This window comes from Eutrigla gurnardus (assembly GCF_963514095.1).
Source record: "Eutrigla gurnardus genome assembly, chromosome: 8".
In the NCBI taxonomy this organism is placed as follows: domain Eukaryota; kingdom Metazoa; phylum Chordata; class Actinopteri; order Perciformes; family Triglidae; genus Eutrigla; species Eutrigla gurnardus.
Window position 1 is genome coordinate 9,796,946 of NC_139922.1, and position 16,539 is coordinate 9,813,484.

Genomic DNA, 16,539 nt, shown 5'->3' on the forward strand with positions numbered 1-16,539 from the left:
CATATTGTCACACCCCTACTTACGTTCCATAATGATAATACCAAAGTCAGACGGCAAGGCTTTTGTGTGAAGTAAAGCCATCTCACAGTAGATGGGTTTAGCTGTGATCTTTCCCTTTGTCTCTTGACACTCACAAAGCCTTCCCACTTATCAAAGATTCATTAGCTCACTAATCCATCCATCTAACTCTCCATGCACATCGTCCATCCATTAACATTGAGCCATATTCCTCCAGAGGGACTGCTGAGATAATGCCCTGCTCAAGGACACAGGGGGTAATACATATGAAGTGATAGCCCACCTGGGAATTGAACCTACAACCACAATGGCACATTAGCAGTGGCTGTTTCTAATAAGTGATGCAGAACAGTATCATATCAGTCTCCATCCCGGAGGTGGCAGAGACCCTGCAGTTGTAATTCAGATCACTCTGCCAGCACTATAAAGGACTATTTCTGTATCACTCCATCCTCATCTGATGTTGTGCTGACTTTGAGAAAAGAGGTTTTTCTCCCCCCCCCCCAACACACTGTCCATGTGTCTCCTCTTATAATAAGTAACACCTGGAGAATTCAAATGCAAATGAGTCTCGAGGAGACATTTTAAATGTGTCACAGCCAGTCCCATTAATTCATTTTCACACCAATGCATTCATTTCCTCTGTGGCAGGAAAAATGAAAAGAAGAAGGACTTTGATTTCCTCAAAAGAAAGCCATTTCAGATGCACCTCTGATGAAGGTGTTTTTCAAATCACATTTCTCAAAAATACTGAATAAAGTGCTGCAGGAATGAAGTCTATAACCCGGAAATGAGTTGGCATATTTTTACTTCCGATTCCTTCGTCTCCAAGTCAATGGATTTTTTGAATGGGTTTTTGGTGAGATACATGAAATAAGGCATATGATTAACGCAAGCAGAACCAACCCTCTCATCACTTGAAGTTTTACATGTCTTAAAATAGGCAGTTTCTAACAAGTGGCTGAATGAGATTACAAAATGCCATCATGCCAAACACTTGGCTTTGGGTTAGTTCTGGTGACTTAAATCGTTGCACTCATGGTGTTATGTCTTACATTAAATGTTTACTTCTGGTGACTGCATTTACGCTTTAAAAAAATTGTTTTTGAAGATTATCTTGCTGAACAAAACAAGTATCATATATGTTTGTTCACTCCACAGTTTATCTTCTGGAAAAATTCCAAATACAATAGAAAAATACCACCGGGGTTTTGTCAAGGGAACGAGGGCGATGCTAAAATCCAGGATGGTCCACAAACATGTTCTATTGGAATACCTTCGATGTAAAGCTGGTTAATAATATTTTTCTTAATATGCTGAGGTGTATTGTTTATATTCAGTGAAGCCCTGTCCATTACTTATCATGTGTTTGCTCTAAATGGGCCAGCGGTACCAAAAACCCCATTGAGAACCATTAAAACTTTGGTCTCCCACAGTAGTAGGCTGTTAATTTGCATGAACAATAACATGACAATTGTAGTTAACAATTTTCACAAATTAATTTAATATTAAACAATCTATGCATAAAGTTTGATGTAGATGATCAGTATAAACATTTACAAGTAGGTCTATCCTATCTGTGTATCTGTTCATCTATCTAGCTTCCTCTCTGTGTGTCTCTCATGAAAGGCTGAACAGAGATAGCACTTCTCCTTCTTCCCAGGCCAACGTACGCCAACGTACTAATGGATAGAGGAGATAAGGAGAATGGGGGAGAGGCGAGAAGGACAGTATGCCGCCCTCACACACCCACAGATGAGGTGGGAAATTGTCTGGGGGAGGCAGATTTTAGGGCATCTAGCCCACCTCAGTTGGGAGAGAGAGAGCTGAAGGTGACACATGATTGAGAGCGGGAGGAAGCAGAGGGGATGAGAGGGAACAGGAAACGACCTGAAGAGAGCGAGTACAGAGACGTATTAGCTGGGAGAATAAGTGATAATTCACTCAAACACTGCTTATAGCAGTAATATTATCTCTGCAAGATTTACACACTAGTCCTCTCACAGTGGCTACACACACACACACACACACACACACATTAATTTATAGATGATCACACACACACAAAATCGCTCGCTGATACTACTTCATACACATGTCCACATATTAGGAAGTACAGCCACACAATAGAAACTCACACCCACTCAGGGAAGAAGCTGCAGGCATGAACGACACCACACACACACACACACACACACACACACACACACACGCACACGCACACGCACACACACACAGCTTTACAAAAGTATTTTGTGTGTCCTGAGAAACTAATAGGACATTATTCCACTAACTTCTGCTTAATGGGATAAAGATGGAATTAGCAGGAATAGTGTGCTCAGGTGTTGTGCTCATCTGCTCATTATGAGTTTGCAATGGAAAGAAGAGAAGCTATAGTCCACACACACTCACACACACAAACAGGGAAACAGACAGCAGCCCGACCCAAGATTATCAATCATCTCTACCAGCATGGTGTTTTTGCCATTTAACCAGGCTGAGCAGCCGATACGCTGCTTCAATCATCGTCTGCCAGTCTAAATGCTAGCGCTAATTAGCATTCACATGCTAAATTACCTTCCATCCCATGTTTCCTGATTAGGCTTAATCATTCTGACAGCTAGTTTTACTGCTAAGCTTGCAGAGCCAATGCATGCACAGCCATCTCAAACTCCAGGAAGAGATCCAAGGCACTTTCATTCAATGGATACTGGGATTTGCAGAGCTGATATTCTGCAAAAGATATTGCTTAGACCAATAGTTCCCAATCAAGTGTTGTACTCTACCTGTGCAGCTGGTCCAAAGCTACATTAAAGATGATTTACAGGCTTTAATTTACTGACTTTTCTCTGCTCTTTCTATAAAATGTCCATTAGGTTGACTCCAAAAGGTTTTCAAATACAATACCTAGAAAAGAAAACCTGTTTAATTCTGAAATGTAACGGAGTAGTACAAAGGGGCATACTTAAAGGGACAGTGTGTAGGATTTAGTGGCATCTAGCGGTCCAGACTGCAAACCAATAGACGATGGAAGTCTATGAGAAAATGACCCTACTTCTGACTTGAATTATTATCTCAGTAAAAATTGTAAACATGAGTTTATGGTCTCAATCTCTAGTTTCAAGTCTTCTTCAATACAGCGTGATGTTCATTTAGTACATTTGGATTCAAAGCTTCGAGCTTTGCTACTGTTGCTACCACACAACAATGCAATTAGCCACTAAGATGACTTTAACACTTAGCTGTAAAGTTGACCTTGAATTATGAAGCTAACGTTGTAAACAGCTTCACACCAGAAGTCACGCAGATGCAGTGAGGTTGCCCTCAGGCTGCTGGTCTGCTGCTTGTGTTCCTCAGATCCACCAGTCGCTCCTCTGCAGTGGTCAACGTGGTCAACAATTCCAAGATGAGGAAGGCCAAAATCCAAGATGGCAACGGCCAAAATGCAGAACTCAAGACTTTAAAACCATAGTCCACAAACCGATGGGTGACTTTGTTGTGATTACATCAAACAACAGCTTGACACAATATATGGTGAGTATATGGCTAAATAGCAGATTTCATAAAGGGGTTGTGCTACTGTTAACACAGAGGACAGTAGAGAGTGAGGGCGGTACAGTTTATAGGATGGGGGAGTATATGTTTGTCGCTGCTGGATCACAGAAGCTTAGGAAAACACATGAAGCATCCTGCCAAAAAGCGAATTAGATAACCTCTGAGTGGGAGGGTTGTAGAACCAAAGGGACGGGGACGGAGAACTTCTGGTCCACCTCGCTGGCTCCGAGATGCCATGAAGTCTAAGCAGTCTCTCACTTGTCTCCGTGTCTCAAGGCAGGGAAGTGCCAGCATCATGTCAATCAACCGGTTGGCACAGTTACCTCAGTAGTGCTGCTCCAATCCGCCCTGTCACTCAGACTATCTTCCAAGATAGAAAAGAAAGAGGAAAGTAATTGGATTTGCTGCTAGCAGGGAAATGATGAAATGACATGAAACCACCACCACCACCCGCCCTTCACCCACCACACACACATCCCTGTTCACACACCTATACACTGCTGCGTAAACCTCCCTCTCTCCCAGCCTTTATTACTTGCTTCTTTTTGTTTCTTAAATCTGGAAATACTTCAGCCCGTTGAGAGCTTCTTTTCATCGTGCCTGACGCGGCGCCTTGTTCTTCCAGGTAGACAAAGAGAGGACGGAATGAGGGGAATGAAAGGATTTCCAGGTTTTTACTGAGATCTGAGGGGAGTTAATTTTTAAGGATGTGTCTGGCAAACGGCACAGAAGGCGGTCCAGAGTGAAATTCCATGCTGTTAAAAGCTATTGGACCCCCACCTACATCATGCCTCTCTAGTGATGCGCTGTGGTGTTTTTTTGTGTATCCATGTTGGACTTTGAAGTACTGAGCAAAGAACAACACTATAGAATGCATACATATACTGCAGCTGCTGGCTGGCAGGCATGAGACGTGTGGCTTTCCTCCACGACAGACGCTGCCTGTTCTGTCGTCAAACTTCGTGACAAGGCTGCATCCTAAACGACTCCCTGCACCCAACACCCACACTGTACGTCCTCTCTCCTCCATCCTGTTGTACATCTTTCATCCTACATTAGACACCCTCGTCTCACGGCTTTCATCTTGCAACCCTGAGTCTTGTATCATACATTATTGTATGTCCTCGATTCCTTCAATGACCCTTTATCTTTCATGATAATAATGATTATTAGCTTCTTCCAGAGCTCTCAACTGGATCTGATCAAAAGAGCAAGTGGAGCTTGAGTTAAGGTGGCAAGGGGCAGGTTTAGTCAACGTGACGTCAATTTCCTCATCCGCTTTTACCCAAATTACTGGATTAGGTTTTATCTTAATCTGCTTGTTCATTTTCAAATGAATTTTTTGGTTTATCAGAAAATATATATATAAAAAAAAATAGCAAAAGTAAAAATTGTGACATCTTTAATTTGCTTCTGTCGTCGAAAGAAAAAATGATTAAATATTATCGTCACAAAATATTAGTGATTCATTTCTGTTGATCAAACCGATCAATTAATCCCATTTTGCACAATCTCCCTCACTACGTCTGAAAGGATGTCAGAAATTTAGGTGTAACTAGATGCAGATCTTAACTTCCAGAAACATGTTTTAAATATCTCAAAGACTGCCTTTTATCATCTTAGAATCATAAGTCAGATGCCTCCTTTCCCAACATGACTCAAAAAGTAAAATTAGTACATGCTTTTATCTCTGGTTGATTAGACTACTGTAATGCTCTTTTCTCTGGAGTAACAAAACAACATTAAACAAACTCCAAATAATTCAAAATGCCACTGCCAGATTGCTAACCGGGAAAATAAAATGTGATCATATATCCCCAGTATTAAAATCATTCCACTGGTTCCCAGTGACACAAAGAATTGATTTTAAAATACTCCTTATTGTTTCTAAATCACTCAAAGGCTTAGTTCCATCTTATATCTCTGACATGATCACTGAATACACTCCAGTCAGATGCCTACGGTCCATAAGCAAAGGTCTTCTCTTAATCCCTAGGATTAACACTAGTTCTGCTCATGGTGCTTTCAGTCACTGTGCCCCTACACTCTGGAATCCCCTTCCTTCTGAACTCAGATCTTCTGAATCAGTGAATCCCTTTAAAAGTACACTAAAAACATTTGTTTGCATCAGCTTTCGGCTAAATGTCAGATCTCTCCTAATTGGTGTGTTGATTTTATTTTTCTTTGATTTTATTTATTTTTAGATATGCGTGTTTGTGTGTGTGTATGTATGTATATGTGTACTTAATATGTGTAAATATATATATATATATATATGATATACAAATAAATTGACTTGACCTGACTATTGCGACACTGTTGTAGGGCTGACCATTGATGCTTTTAACACAATATGTTCACAATGAAATTTTGTTCATCAGTTACATGGACAATTTTTAAGTGGATAAAGGCAAATAATAGAACAGTCTGGTAAGTTACTTTACTGTAATGCAGCCTTGAAAACCATATTATGTATTCCATATTACGATAAATAGTCTCATGTTTTTGCTGGCCTCAAAAGTCAGAATTTCAGTCCTAAAGGGCAACCAGTACAGCAGTACACACACACACACACACACACACACACACACACACACACACACACACACACACACACACACACACACACACAGTGAAAACCTGTCAAGAAAGAAAGGCCCAACCCAACACAAATGGAGACCATAGGTGGGTAATATCGCATACATGCCAAATGCTTAGTCATACAAGGCATTCTGATTAGTCATGCTGATGTAAAGCAGCAGCCTGACATACGTCATAGCTCTCTCTCTCCCTCCCTCTGTGTGGCTCTCTCTCTCTCCCATACCCAGACAAAGACACCATCACTTTCGTCCAATGGACTGCTTAGGTTTAAGATTTACAATAATGATTATATATTCATAGATCAATCAATACGGGAGTCTAGCAGCCGAGAGTTGTCCGCGCAGGCAGACCCACATTCAGCAGCAGTCGCATTGTAGGAATCCTAATGAGCGTGCGGGAGTGCAGACATCAATACGCTGCAGCTTAACATTTCATTAGGCCAAGGAGCACAGTTTAACTCCCAATGAATAGCAATAAAACCACACAGCCTGTAACCATCTCTCCCCCATCTGCCTTAGCCTCACTGCTTCTCCTTCTTTCCCATCCCAGCTCTGCTCCCTCTTCCTCCCTCCAAATTCAGCTTTGTACAAATGTTCTCCAGTTATTCAAGAGTTGTCGTCCAATTTATTTTTAAGACCTCATTTGAAAAGTTAAAACAAATCTCATCCTGCGCCAGAGGAAAGGCTTAATCAGGCGCCGACAAATGTGAAAGCGTCACACGCTGGCTATAGGTGTAATGACTGCTGAGTTATTGGAACCTTTGTCCTGTCTCGCCGTTTCCCCGCTAATACAGACGACTGCATGTTGCTGCAGCATCTGCATTGATCTGCCCGAAGACGCTGGCGGCCTCCGTCCTCCGTATTCGCCTTCCTCCATCCTCCGACACAGGAAGACATGCCGGCAGAGGGGAAATGGGATTCCGATCAGCGGGGTATCATCCAGGATCTGCTGACCCCACACGCTCCACAAACCCACACAAATCATCCGTCTGCACACACACAGTACAGGGGTCAGGCACAAGGACTAGTGGGCCAGGTTTCAGTCGACGTAGCAGAACACCAGAGACAGGAAGCTGTGTAGGGAGGCGCATGTGTGTGTGTGTGTGTGTGTGTGTGTGTGTGTGTGTGTGTGTGTGTGTGTGTGTGTGTGTGTGTGTGTGTGTGTGTGCATTATCATAGCCTATATAAAAGCAGTTGACAGCAGCATTACTGTGGCAGGAACACACATACAGGTCGAACGCTGAAGCTGTCAAACACTATAGCAGCTGAACATTTCAAATGCATTTTGGCTTTAGTAGAATATGACAGACTGTACGATGTAAACAGAAACAATTCCAAGCAAAGACTCCATTGTTTCAAATAAAAAAGGCACAAGCACTTGCAAAATGATAGTTGACTTGAAAGCATTTCTAAAAAAGAAATCTCTCTAACTGCCTCTGCAGCTGACAGTGAAATGTGGATGTAACTTCTTTATTTATGTATTTATTTAGTATTATGTATCTATTCATGCAATTATTTGTATTCTCAGTTGACTGTTTGATTCAGTCTCCAGCGTACTGGTGACACGGACACACTCATATGGAGATGCCCTGCAGAGGATTAAAGAAGGGAAAAAACCAGAGGAGCGACTCAGTCGGATCTCAGATGAAGGAGCGGCTGATTGGCACACACACATACACTGTGGGGACATGGGTACACACATACTGTAAACCCACAGTCACACACACACACGCACACACACACACGCACACACACACACACACACACACACACACACACACACACACACACACACACACACACACACACACACACACACACACTCACACACACAGCCTGCATGCTGTGTGTGTGTTGAACATGAGAAGAAATAACTGCTTGTGATTGAGGAGATATTTTGAGGATCCTTTTGCAAAAACACACACCTACACACACACACACACACACACACACACACACACACACATAAATGCTCTGGCAGGAGCATTTTAGTCACATTTTAAGTTTTATGCCAGTTATCACTGTAATGCATTTCTCACATCGCTCACAAGGTGCAAGAAACATCCATTAACAAAAGCCAGAACATACAGGACTGAATTATTCTAATTACAACATTGTCCCCTTACCTATGGTATTTTCTTCCACAGTTTATATACTATAGGTTGGTGTTCTGTGAATATTGTTTACATTTCTCACAAGAAAAAGGTAATACATCCATGACTCATCAAAAAAAGAGCAACACACACACACACACACACACACACACACACACTAACACACATGCCTACCTTCTTCATGCGTCCGCCGCGGGTGCCAGTAAACGCCACGGTGTGTCCGCGGTAGTCATAGGCCGCCACAGAGGTCATGCCGTCGTCCTTGTCCACGTAAAGCGGGATGCCTTCGATGGCGGTGGTGCCCCCCAGAGGCTGGTTGAAGTCCTGGCCGCAAAAGTTATCGTCTATCTGCAGCGGCTGTGGGTGTTGGGGGGGGGGGGGGGGGGATAGAAGAAGAGAGAGACATTAACTTAACCATTAACACTTTTTAAATCCCTTTTCTCGTTAAACTAACATTAATTCTTAAAGAAGGAGGAGGCTTCCGATCTCTCCGGCACTTAGTAGATGTTTTATGGCGCTGGAGCGAAGCCAAGCCGCTGCAGATTTACTTAGAAATGGTGGGAAATTAATGGGCGTCACTGGAAAAATTAACTTTTTCTCAACTCCCTTGAAAAAAACCCTTTTTGAAAAGTAAACTAATACAAAAGGGGAGACTGTGATATTGGTCTTTTATTGAGGTCAAAAAGCACAATCCAACCAGTGTGTGGTTTCAGCTTGTGTGATGAATGTCTTCCCTGCATTACAGGCTTTGATTATTTCATAGTACACAATGTCAAAGCAAGCAATTAAGCATCTCAGCATGGTTTGAATGGATGAACCGTTGCTTGCTAATGTTTTAAAAATTGATTTCTTTGTATACAGCTTTGGCAATGTAGTTTCTAATAAGAGACCAGCCAATACAGTGAGTAAATCAAATGGAGCCGGAACGAAATACTGAGGGGAGGGTGAACAGGAGCAGGACACTGGAGGAGATGACAGAGATGCGACGGGAAGTAAATTATAGGTCAGATTAGCATATCATAATCAAAGTGTCCGGTACAGGCGCATCGCCATGCTGATATGTTGATATGTCACGCTTGATTTATGAATGTGTGTGTGTGGGTTTGTGTGTGTGTAATAGGCATATCATTATAAGCATGTGATAGCTATGTTCGCATCAGGAGGTGTGCAGCGTAAACATGGGTAACAGAGGTAATCGACTGCATCTAAATTACCATGGTGACCTCACGCCACACAGGCGCTTACTCTACACACATACTGAACAGCGTACTATAACACACAAGCTCAGGTCCACACAACTACAAGTGATTGAACAACGAAAGGAAAGTGAACTGATGTACATGCACACGCCGCACACACTAAAGAACATGCAGTGCATGGTAGATAAGTCAAGTTCCCATACAAATGTAGTAATTTAGATAAAGGCTTTTTTTGCACATTTCCTTCCATTCCAGTTATTTAAATATAAGGAGTCGGTTCATTGAGGTAAACAGTTGCTTGCGCTAATCTTCCAGTCCGGTGCTATTAAACTTGGGGTGACCCTAAACATTCAAAGATTCGATCTAAAAAGCCAAAATCATTGCCAATCGCACAGCTGAAGCATCAAGGAGGTTCGAATATGTGGTTCTTAGACAAATTATCTTTCCATTCTGACTTTATGAGGGTGCTGAATGTCTGTCTTGGTTTCTCCCAATAAATCAGGAATTATAACTGATTTGGGGTAAGGTAAATATCAGCAACTCAACCAAGTAGACCACGTAAACCATGTTGACGGAGCGGGGTCAGCGGATGCTGAGGCACATAGTGCTCAGAGGTCACTAACTTTCTGCAGAGTCAGTTGCTACAGACCTCCAAACTTCATGTGGCCTTCAGATTAGCTCAAGAACAGTGTAGAGAGCTTCATGGAATGGTTTCCATGGCGATCAGATGCATCCAAGCCATACATCAGCAAGTGCAATGCAAAGTGTTGGATGAAGTGGTGTAAAGCACACTGGACTGTAGAGCAGTGGAGACGTTCTCTGGAGTGACGCATCACGCTTCTCCATCTGGCAATCTGATGGACGAGTCTGGGTTTGGTGGTTGCCAGGACAACGGTACTTGTCTGACTGCATTGTGCCACGTGTAAAGTTTGGTGGAGGGGGATTATGGTGTGGGGTTGTTTTTCAGGAGCTGGGCTTGGCCCTTAGTTCCAGTGAAAGGAACTCTGAATGCTTCAGCAGACCAAGAGATGTTGGACAATTCCATGCTCCCAACTTTGTGGAACAGTTTGGGGATGAACCCTTCCTGTTCCAACATGACTGTGCACCAGTGGACAAAGCAAGGTCCATAAAGACATGGAGGAGAGAGTTTGGTGTGGATGAACTTGACTGGCCTGCACAGAGTCCTGACCTCAAACCGATAGAACACCTTTGGGATGAATTAGAGTGGAGACTGAGAGCCAGGCCTTCCCTCCAACATCAGTGTGTGAACTCAAAAATACACTTCTGGAAGAATGGTCAAAAAGTCCCATAAACACACTCCTAAACCTTGTGGAAAGCCTTACAGAAGAGTTGAAGCTTTTAAAGCTGCAAAGGGTGGACCGACGTCATATTAAACCCTATGGATTAAGAATGGGATGTCACATAAATTCATATGCGAGTCAAGGCAGGTGAGCAAATACTTTTGGCATTATAGAGCCCTAGTTTTGTGGCGCAGCGCAGGGCTGCGCAGGGTGGCGGAGCCGGCGTAATGCAAGTTTCGACCCGCGCAGCCTTGCGCACGGTCAGTTTGGCAGTTTGGTGGATCGCCTGCGCCAAGATGGGTGTGGCGGCACAGCGTAGCGGAAGTTTCGTGGCAAAAAGCCTCGCCGAGACTGCGCTGAAAGCCCGCCAGCTCCAACCTGGTCTACTCTCGGCGCAAGGCGCAAATAAAGTCCATTCATTCAAGGCGAATCACAGCTGGCGGAGTGAAAGTTTGGCTGACGGCGCGCAGTGCGCACACGTCACCGAGACCTCACAGGCAGGTTTCCACAGTTCCAGGCACATTTAAATGCAATAAACAATCACAACAAACACTATTTAAGGCAACTAATTGAATCAACACGTGAATTTATATCTATATAGATTGTCCCGTCACATCTGACGTCAGATCAAAGGCGGATGGCACGCGTAACGGAAACTCAGCCTCTCGGACCAAAACATCTCCCTCTCTCTCTCCTGTTTTTTATAATATGGGCATTGTTATTATTATGATACGCGCGCACAGCGGTGAATTCCACAGATTGGTGAAGATCTGAATCGGCTGTATTAATCCCAGTCCACGCCTCGTCTCCTCCTCGTCTCCCACTCACGCCTTCTTCTCCTCCCTCTTTCCCACTTGCGCGGGTGGGCGAGACGGGAGGAGTGCCTGCGCGGTGCACGAAACTTGCAAAGTCCAGGGGGACAAACCCCGTCGGCGTGGCGCAGGTGCGCTGAGAGCTGACTACGCCTGGTCTACGAAACTAGGGCCCATAGTGTATATGTTTATCTTTTAATTTATTTTCAATTGTATTTTAGTACTCGCAGTGCTAGATATGTTTAATTTTCTTTCAGTTCTCTGAAATCTGCTGAGGGAGAGACATAAAACAGCTGTTTGTGGCTGTCGCTTACTTCCCTGTTTTCAGTCTGGCTTTTAATTGCTACAACTGAAGGGGGAAACCGGAATTAAGGCTGAATGTTGTATTTACATCCATGAACCATGAAAGCAGGCTAAGAAATATATATATATATATATATATATATATATATATATATATAGTTTGACTTCAATGAACAAAGACACAAAGTAAGGGAGAGCGGGAGACACAAACATAAAGCTTTTGTTTCTTTTACATAAACATGTTCTCAATTTGGGAGCTGTTTTGCAAGTAATTTGGGGGTAAGAAAGTAGGACAAAAGGGAGAGATGGAGGCAGATATGAAGAGGAGTGACTAAAAATGCAGAAATTAAGAGAGGGAAAAGAAAGAGAGATGGACGTGGCTCAGTGAGTGAGTTTGAATTTGTTTCCTCTGATAAAGATGGAGCAGAACCAGACCTCCATTCATTTCTTTCCCTCATTTCCTGTCTATTTCTTTATCTTCTTTACCTTCCATTCTCTTCCTGATAATCCTGTTCTTCATTCCCTTCTCTTTTTCATTCTCTGGCTCCACATATTTCTCCTCTTCCTCCCTTTTTTCTTTCAAGGTTCACTGGTCAGTGAGAAATCATCTCTGTCCCAAAGGGTAACTCTTTTTTCTCTTTTTCTGCTTTCACGTGTTTGCAGCTCTCTGAGACAGACACTGACACTTTCTTTCCATTAAAAGCATCATCAGGATGATGATGTTGGGCTTAAACCATTTACAGGTCACATGATTGTAGAGATGAATAACTGCATGCCGTTGCAGTTGTCTTTCCATCAGGCTGAGCAGGGAATAAAAAAAGATGAATATGTATTTGTATCAAAAACCAAAAGTCCAAAATCAAAAGTCTTAAGAAACATGAGCGGAGTATAAATTGTTTATTATAGTAGCTTATAATTACATCATTACCCTGGATTTATTTATGCCGGTGCCTCGCACTTGTAAACTAATCTGCATTCCCAGTGTCTGTCGAGCTCGCACACACAGAAGTGAGATCGCCGGCATGCTGAGGACGCTAATGGTTTGTTATGTTTAGCCTGACTTGCATCATTACCATAGAGTCAACAGCTCAGATTGAGGCACAGTGGAGCGTTGAGCCGACGTTTTTTTTTTTTCCACTGCAGACAAATGTGGCTTCACACAGACCTGACATCTGCTAACTGTTGTGTGTCTTGTAGACGTGTAATTCCTGTAGTCTGCCTGCTCTATCATTCCTCTAGGGTGACGGGTCGACGACACATTTCATCATTTGATCGCCCTCTGTTTATTCTAACGCCAGACTGTAAAAAGGTGCCATGCTTGTGGCTAAGTATAAATAAAAGGGATTTTAGGCTGGATATAAGAGACTTCAAATGACATGTGTAAATAAGGCGTATGTCCATTTCACAATCAAAACTACAAAATAATGTCAGCTTGTTTTTATGCAAAGCTCATTTTTAGAAAGATATTAAAGCTGGGATCAGTAACATATAAACCCAGCCCAGTGGTGGCAACTCTTACCAATACCAAAGTCAAAGTTCGTTTGATAGCTAAATTTAAGTTTATTTTTCATTTAACAGAGAAGTACTGAACAAATGTTTTTTATCGGGGCCTAATGAATCATTCTTACAATAATTTAAAAAGTAAGCAGGCGTTTCCTGTCTACTTTCAGCCACTGAGGTTTCAATTCAACTCGTAGTTGAAGAACAATCCTGTCTTCCACATTCGTATTGGATTTATTATTTTAAAAAGGCTGTGACTGAATGGTCATACGGGTGGTTGTACAGTGTTTGGTGTAAATCGGCAATAATCCTTTAGTGTGTCCCTAACATTAGGTGACCTGCAGTAGTCTTTTATTAGTGCTTTTATAAGCTGGACGTAGCTTGTCCCTGTTGGCCTACTGGACCTCTGACCGTGCTATTATTATTATTATCATTACAAGCTATAGCTCATACTCAGGACACTGTATATAGCGTCACACACAAACACACATACACTAACACCTTTGTTCTATTTTCAGGGGGTTAGACAAGGACAGAGTCCCCTGTGTTGTCCTTGCTGAAGACCTCTGCTATACACAGGCACAGACTGGCCTCAGGCAACACACACACACACACACACACACACACACACACACACACATCCTGCCAAACTCTTGCTGGGTGAATGATGATGGGGTGATGAGGGAAAGCGTGGGGCAAGTGAGATGAAGAGAAAGGAGAGGACATGGGGAGAGACAAAAAGGAGAAGAAAAGTGGGGAAACAGGGAGGAGAGACAGGGGAAGGCGAAGGGTCAACAGCGCTCTTGTTGCCACTAATGAGCCTCAAGAGTTCAAGCGAGCGAGAGACAGAGGGAGTTTGAATTGTTCACCACGTAAGGAAATAAATCAAGGCATTCTTTGCATCACGAGGATGAATTTGAAAGAAAACTCAATTAATCAATTATTTGTTCAACTCGAGACACTTTTTGATCCTGGGCCACAAAGGATCTTAAAATTCCATGTTACGATTATTCTGGACAAAATAATTGCAATAGTCTCCCAATAATCAACAAAGTATGCTTAAACTCTTAAAAATGGAGTGGAATGATTAAAATATGTAATCACTTTATCTTACTTTTTTTTGCATCAAAGATAGGACATACATCTTTTTGTTTTTTCACTTAATCTACAAACATCCAATCTTAAATAATATCCCTCTGCATGAATAAAGGATAAATCAATTAAAAATATATCAATGTATCATCATATTAACAGTCTTTCTTACATGATAATTCCTGTATTTTCCCCTTGTGATGATATTCACGATTATGCAGATAATGGAGATTCATGACAATCATTTTATTATGAGTGTTATTATTCATCCCAATCTGTGATACAATCCTACATCATTCCATCTATAACGCCACATACATAAAATTATAGAGTCATGGGCCAACAATATAAAACAAAAGCAAATTGTGTTTCTAGACCAGCAAACCCTGTAATAAAAATCCTTTTCACTGTAAAGAGTGTAACCTTTGACTTTATAGTGGTTTATTGGTGTGCCCATATATAACAAAAACAAATTCTGTATATGCAGCTCTTGAATTAACTTTAGATTAATTGCTACTATTAAACTAAGACAGTGTGTTGCCTCATTGCCCACTTAGCTATGATGATGTTATGTACAAATATGTAAATAAGTCAACTGAAAACAGGCAAAAATGACCAAAATACTGCTTTCTGTTCATGGCCTAAAAGCCTGCTTAAAAGATTACGATGCAAATGCAAACGTAAGCTGTAAATCTGTAAGTCTTACATTGAGATGGAACAAACAGAGCAGGCAGGAATGATGAAATATTGGTTTCTGTGCCAAGGAGGTCAAGACAGTGATAATTTCACCAAATGTAGTCCATGTCTAGTGTTTAAGCTAGGATGTGTCTCCGGTTCAGATCTCCTTTTATGGAAAAGTATTTTCATGCACATCAGGTTCGATTAACTCGACCTTCACTCCGCCTTAAAAAAGCCATTATAAGCCATATAGCAACCATTGTTACCGTGCTGTTTGTGCTCTCTCTAACTCCGCTTTCAATTCCCTTCAGCCTTTATTGAGAATAAAACCGTCAATATCTGTCCAATCAACTCAAATTGTCAGTTTTTTATTGTTTCAAATCTTTGTTCATTTGCAGAGATGCAAGCGAGCGCCGAAAATCAGATGACAAAGAGAGAGTTGGAAAGAGAAGGAGCGAGTCTGAGACAGTGATTGAGGTAAACAGAGAGGGAGAGTGAGAGAGATTTTGTCAACATGCTCTCCAGAGAGCCAAATGTCTCAAGCATCCCCTCATCCAATACTGGCATAAACAAGTTGCTCCAAACCCATGGAGAACGAACGCGTGTGTGTGTGTGTGTGTGTGTGTGTGTGTGTGTGTGTGTGTGTGTGTGTGTGTGTGTGTGTGTGCGCGCCTGTGTTATGCATAGATCGTGCCACATTCCCATGTGAGAAAGATAACGTTGAAGCGAGAGTGGTACTACTGAGACAACCGGCTGATGCAATGAACAACAAGTCTTGCAGAGTAGAAAAATGCATTTAATTATGTGAGGGTTAGTGAGTGTGTGCGTGTGCGTGTGTGTGTGTTCTTTAATAAAGAATGGAGATGAGATTGGACTGCCAAACTTGGGGAAAAGAAGTCAATAACACACACACAAACACACACACACACACACACACACACACACACACACACACACACACACACTTGGCCTGCATCCAGGTATTTGTGACTTGGCGTTGGAAGCGGAGAACATCGTTGGTTGGCCTTTAGTTTCCTCCAGTGAGCCAATATCTGCTCTCTAATTGGTTGTTAATGAGTGAGGGTCTGTGTGTGCATGTTTGTTTGTCGGTGTATATGAAAGACAAAGAAATGTGTGTGTGTGTGTGAGAGAGAGAGAGAGAGAGAGAGAGAGAGAGAGAGAGAGAGAGAGAGAGACAGGGTAGGGGGTGCAGCAGGGATCTTAGACATCTGTCTAACAGACTGGGACACTTGAAGTTTTGACCTGCTTAAACAAAACACACACACACACACACACACACAAGTATATGTGCACACACATTCCATTGTTGTTTAATGTGCAGTTGTGTGCCGTGGGTGAGACAGAGT

General features: G+C 42.3%; 1 protein-coding gene across 1 annotated transcript in view; it reads right to left on the bottom strand.

Moving 5' to 3' along the window:
- LOC311017714 (plexin-A1-like) overlaps positions 1–16,539 on the bottom strand; it is a 249,977-nt gene that overhangs the window by 181,332 nt on the left and 52,106 nt on the right. The window contains exon 3 of the mRNA XM_084016250.1: positions 8,462–8,644. Coding sequence (XP_083872376.1) covers positions 8,462–8,644 — 183 coding nt within the window. The remainder of the gene's footprint in view (positions 1–8,461; positions 8,645–16,539) is intronic.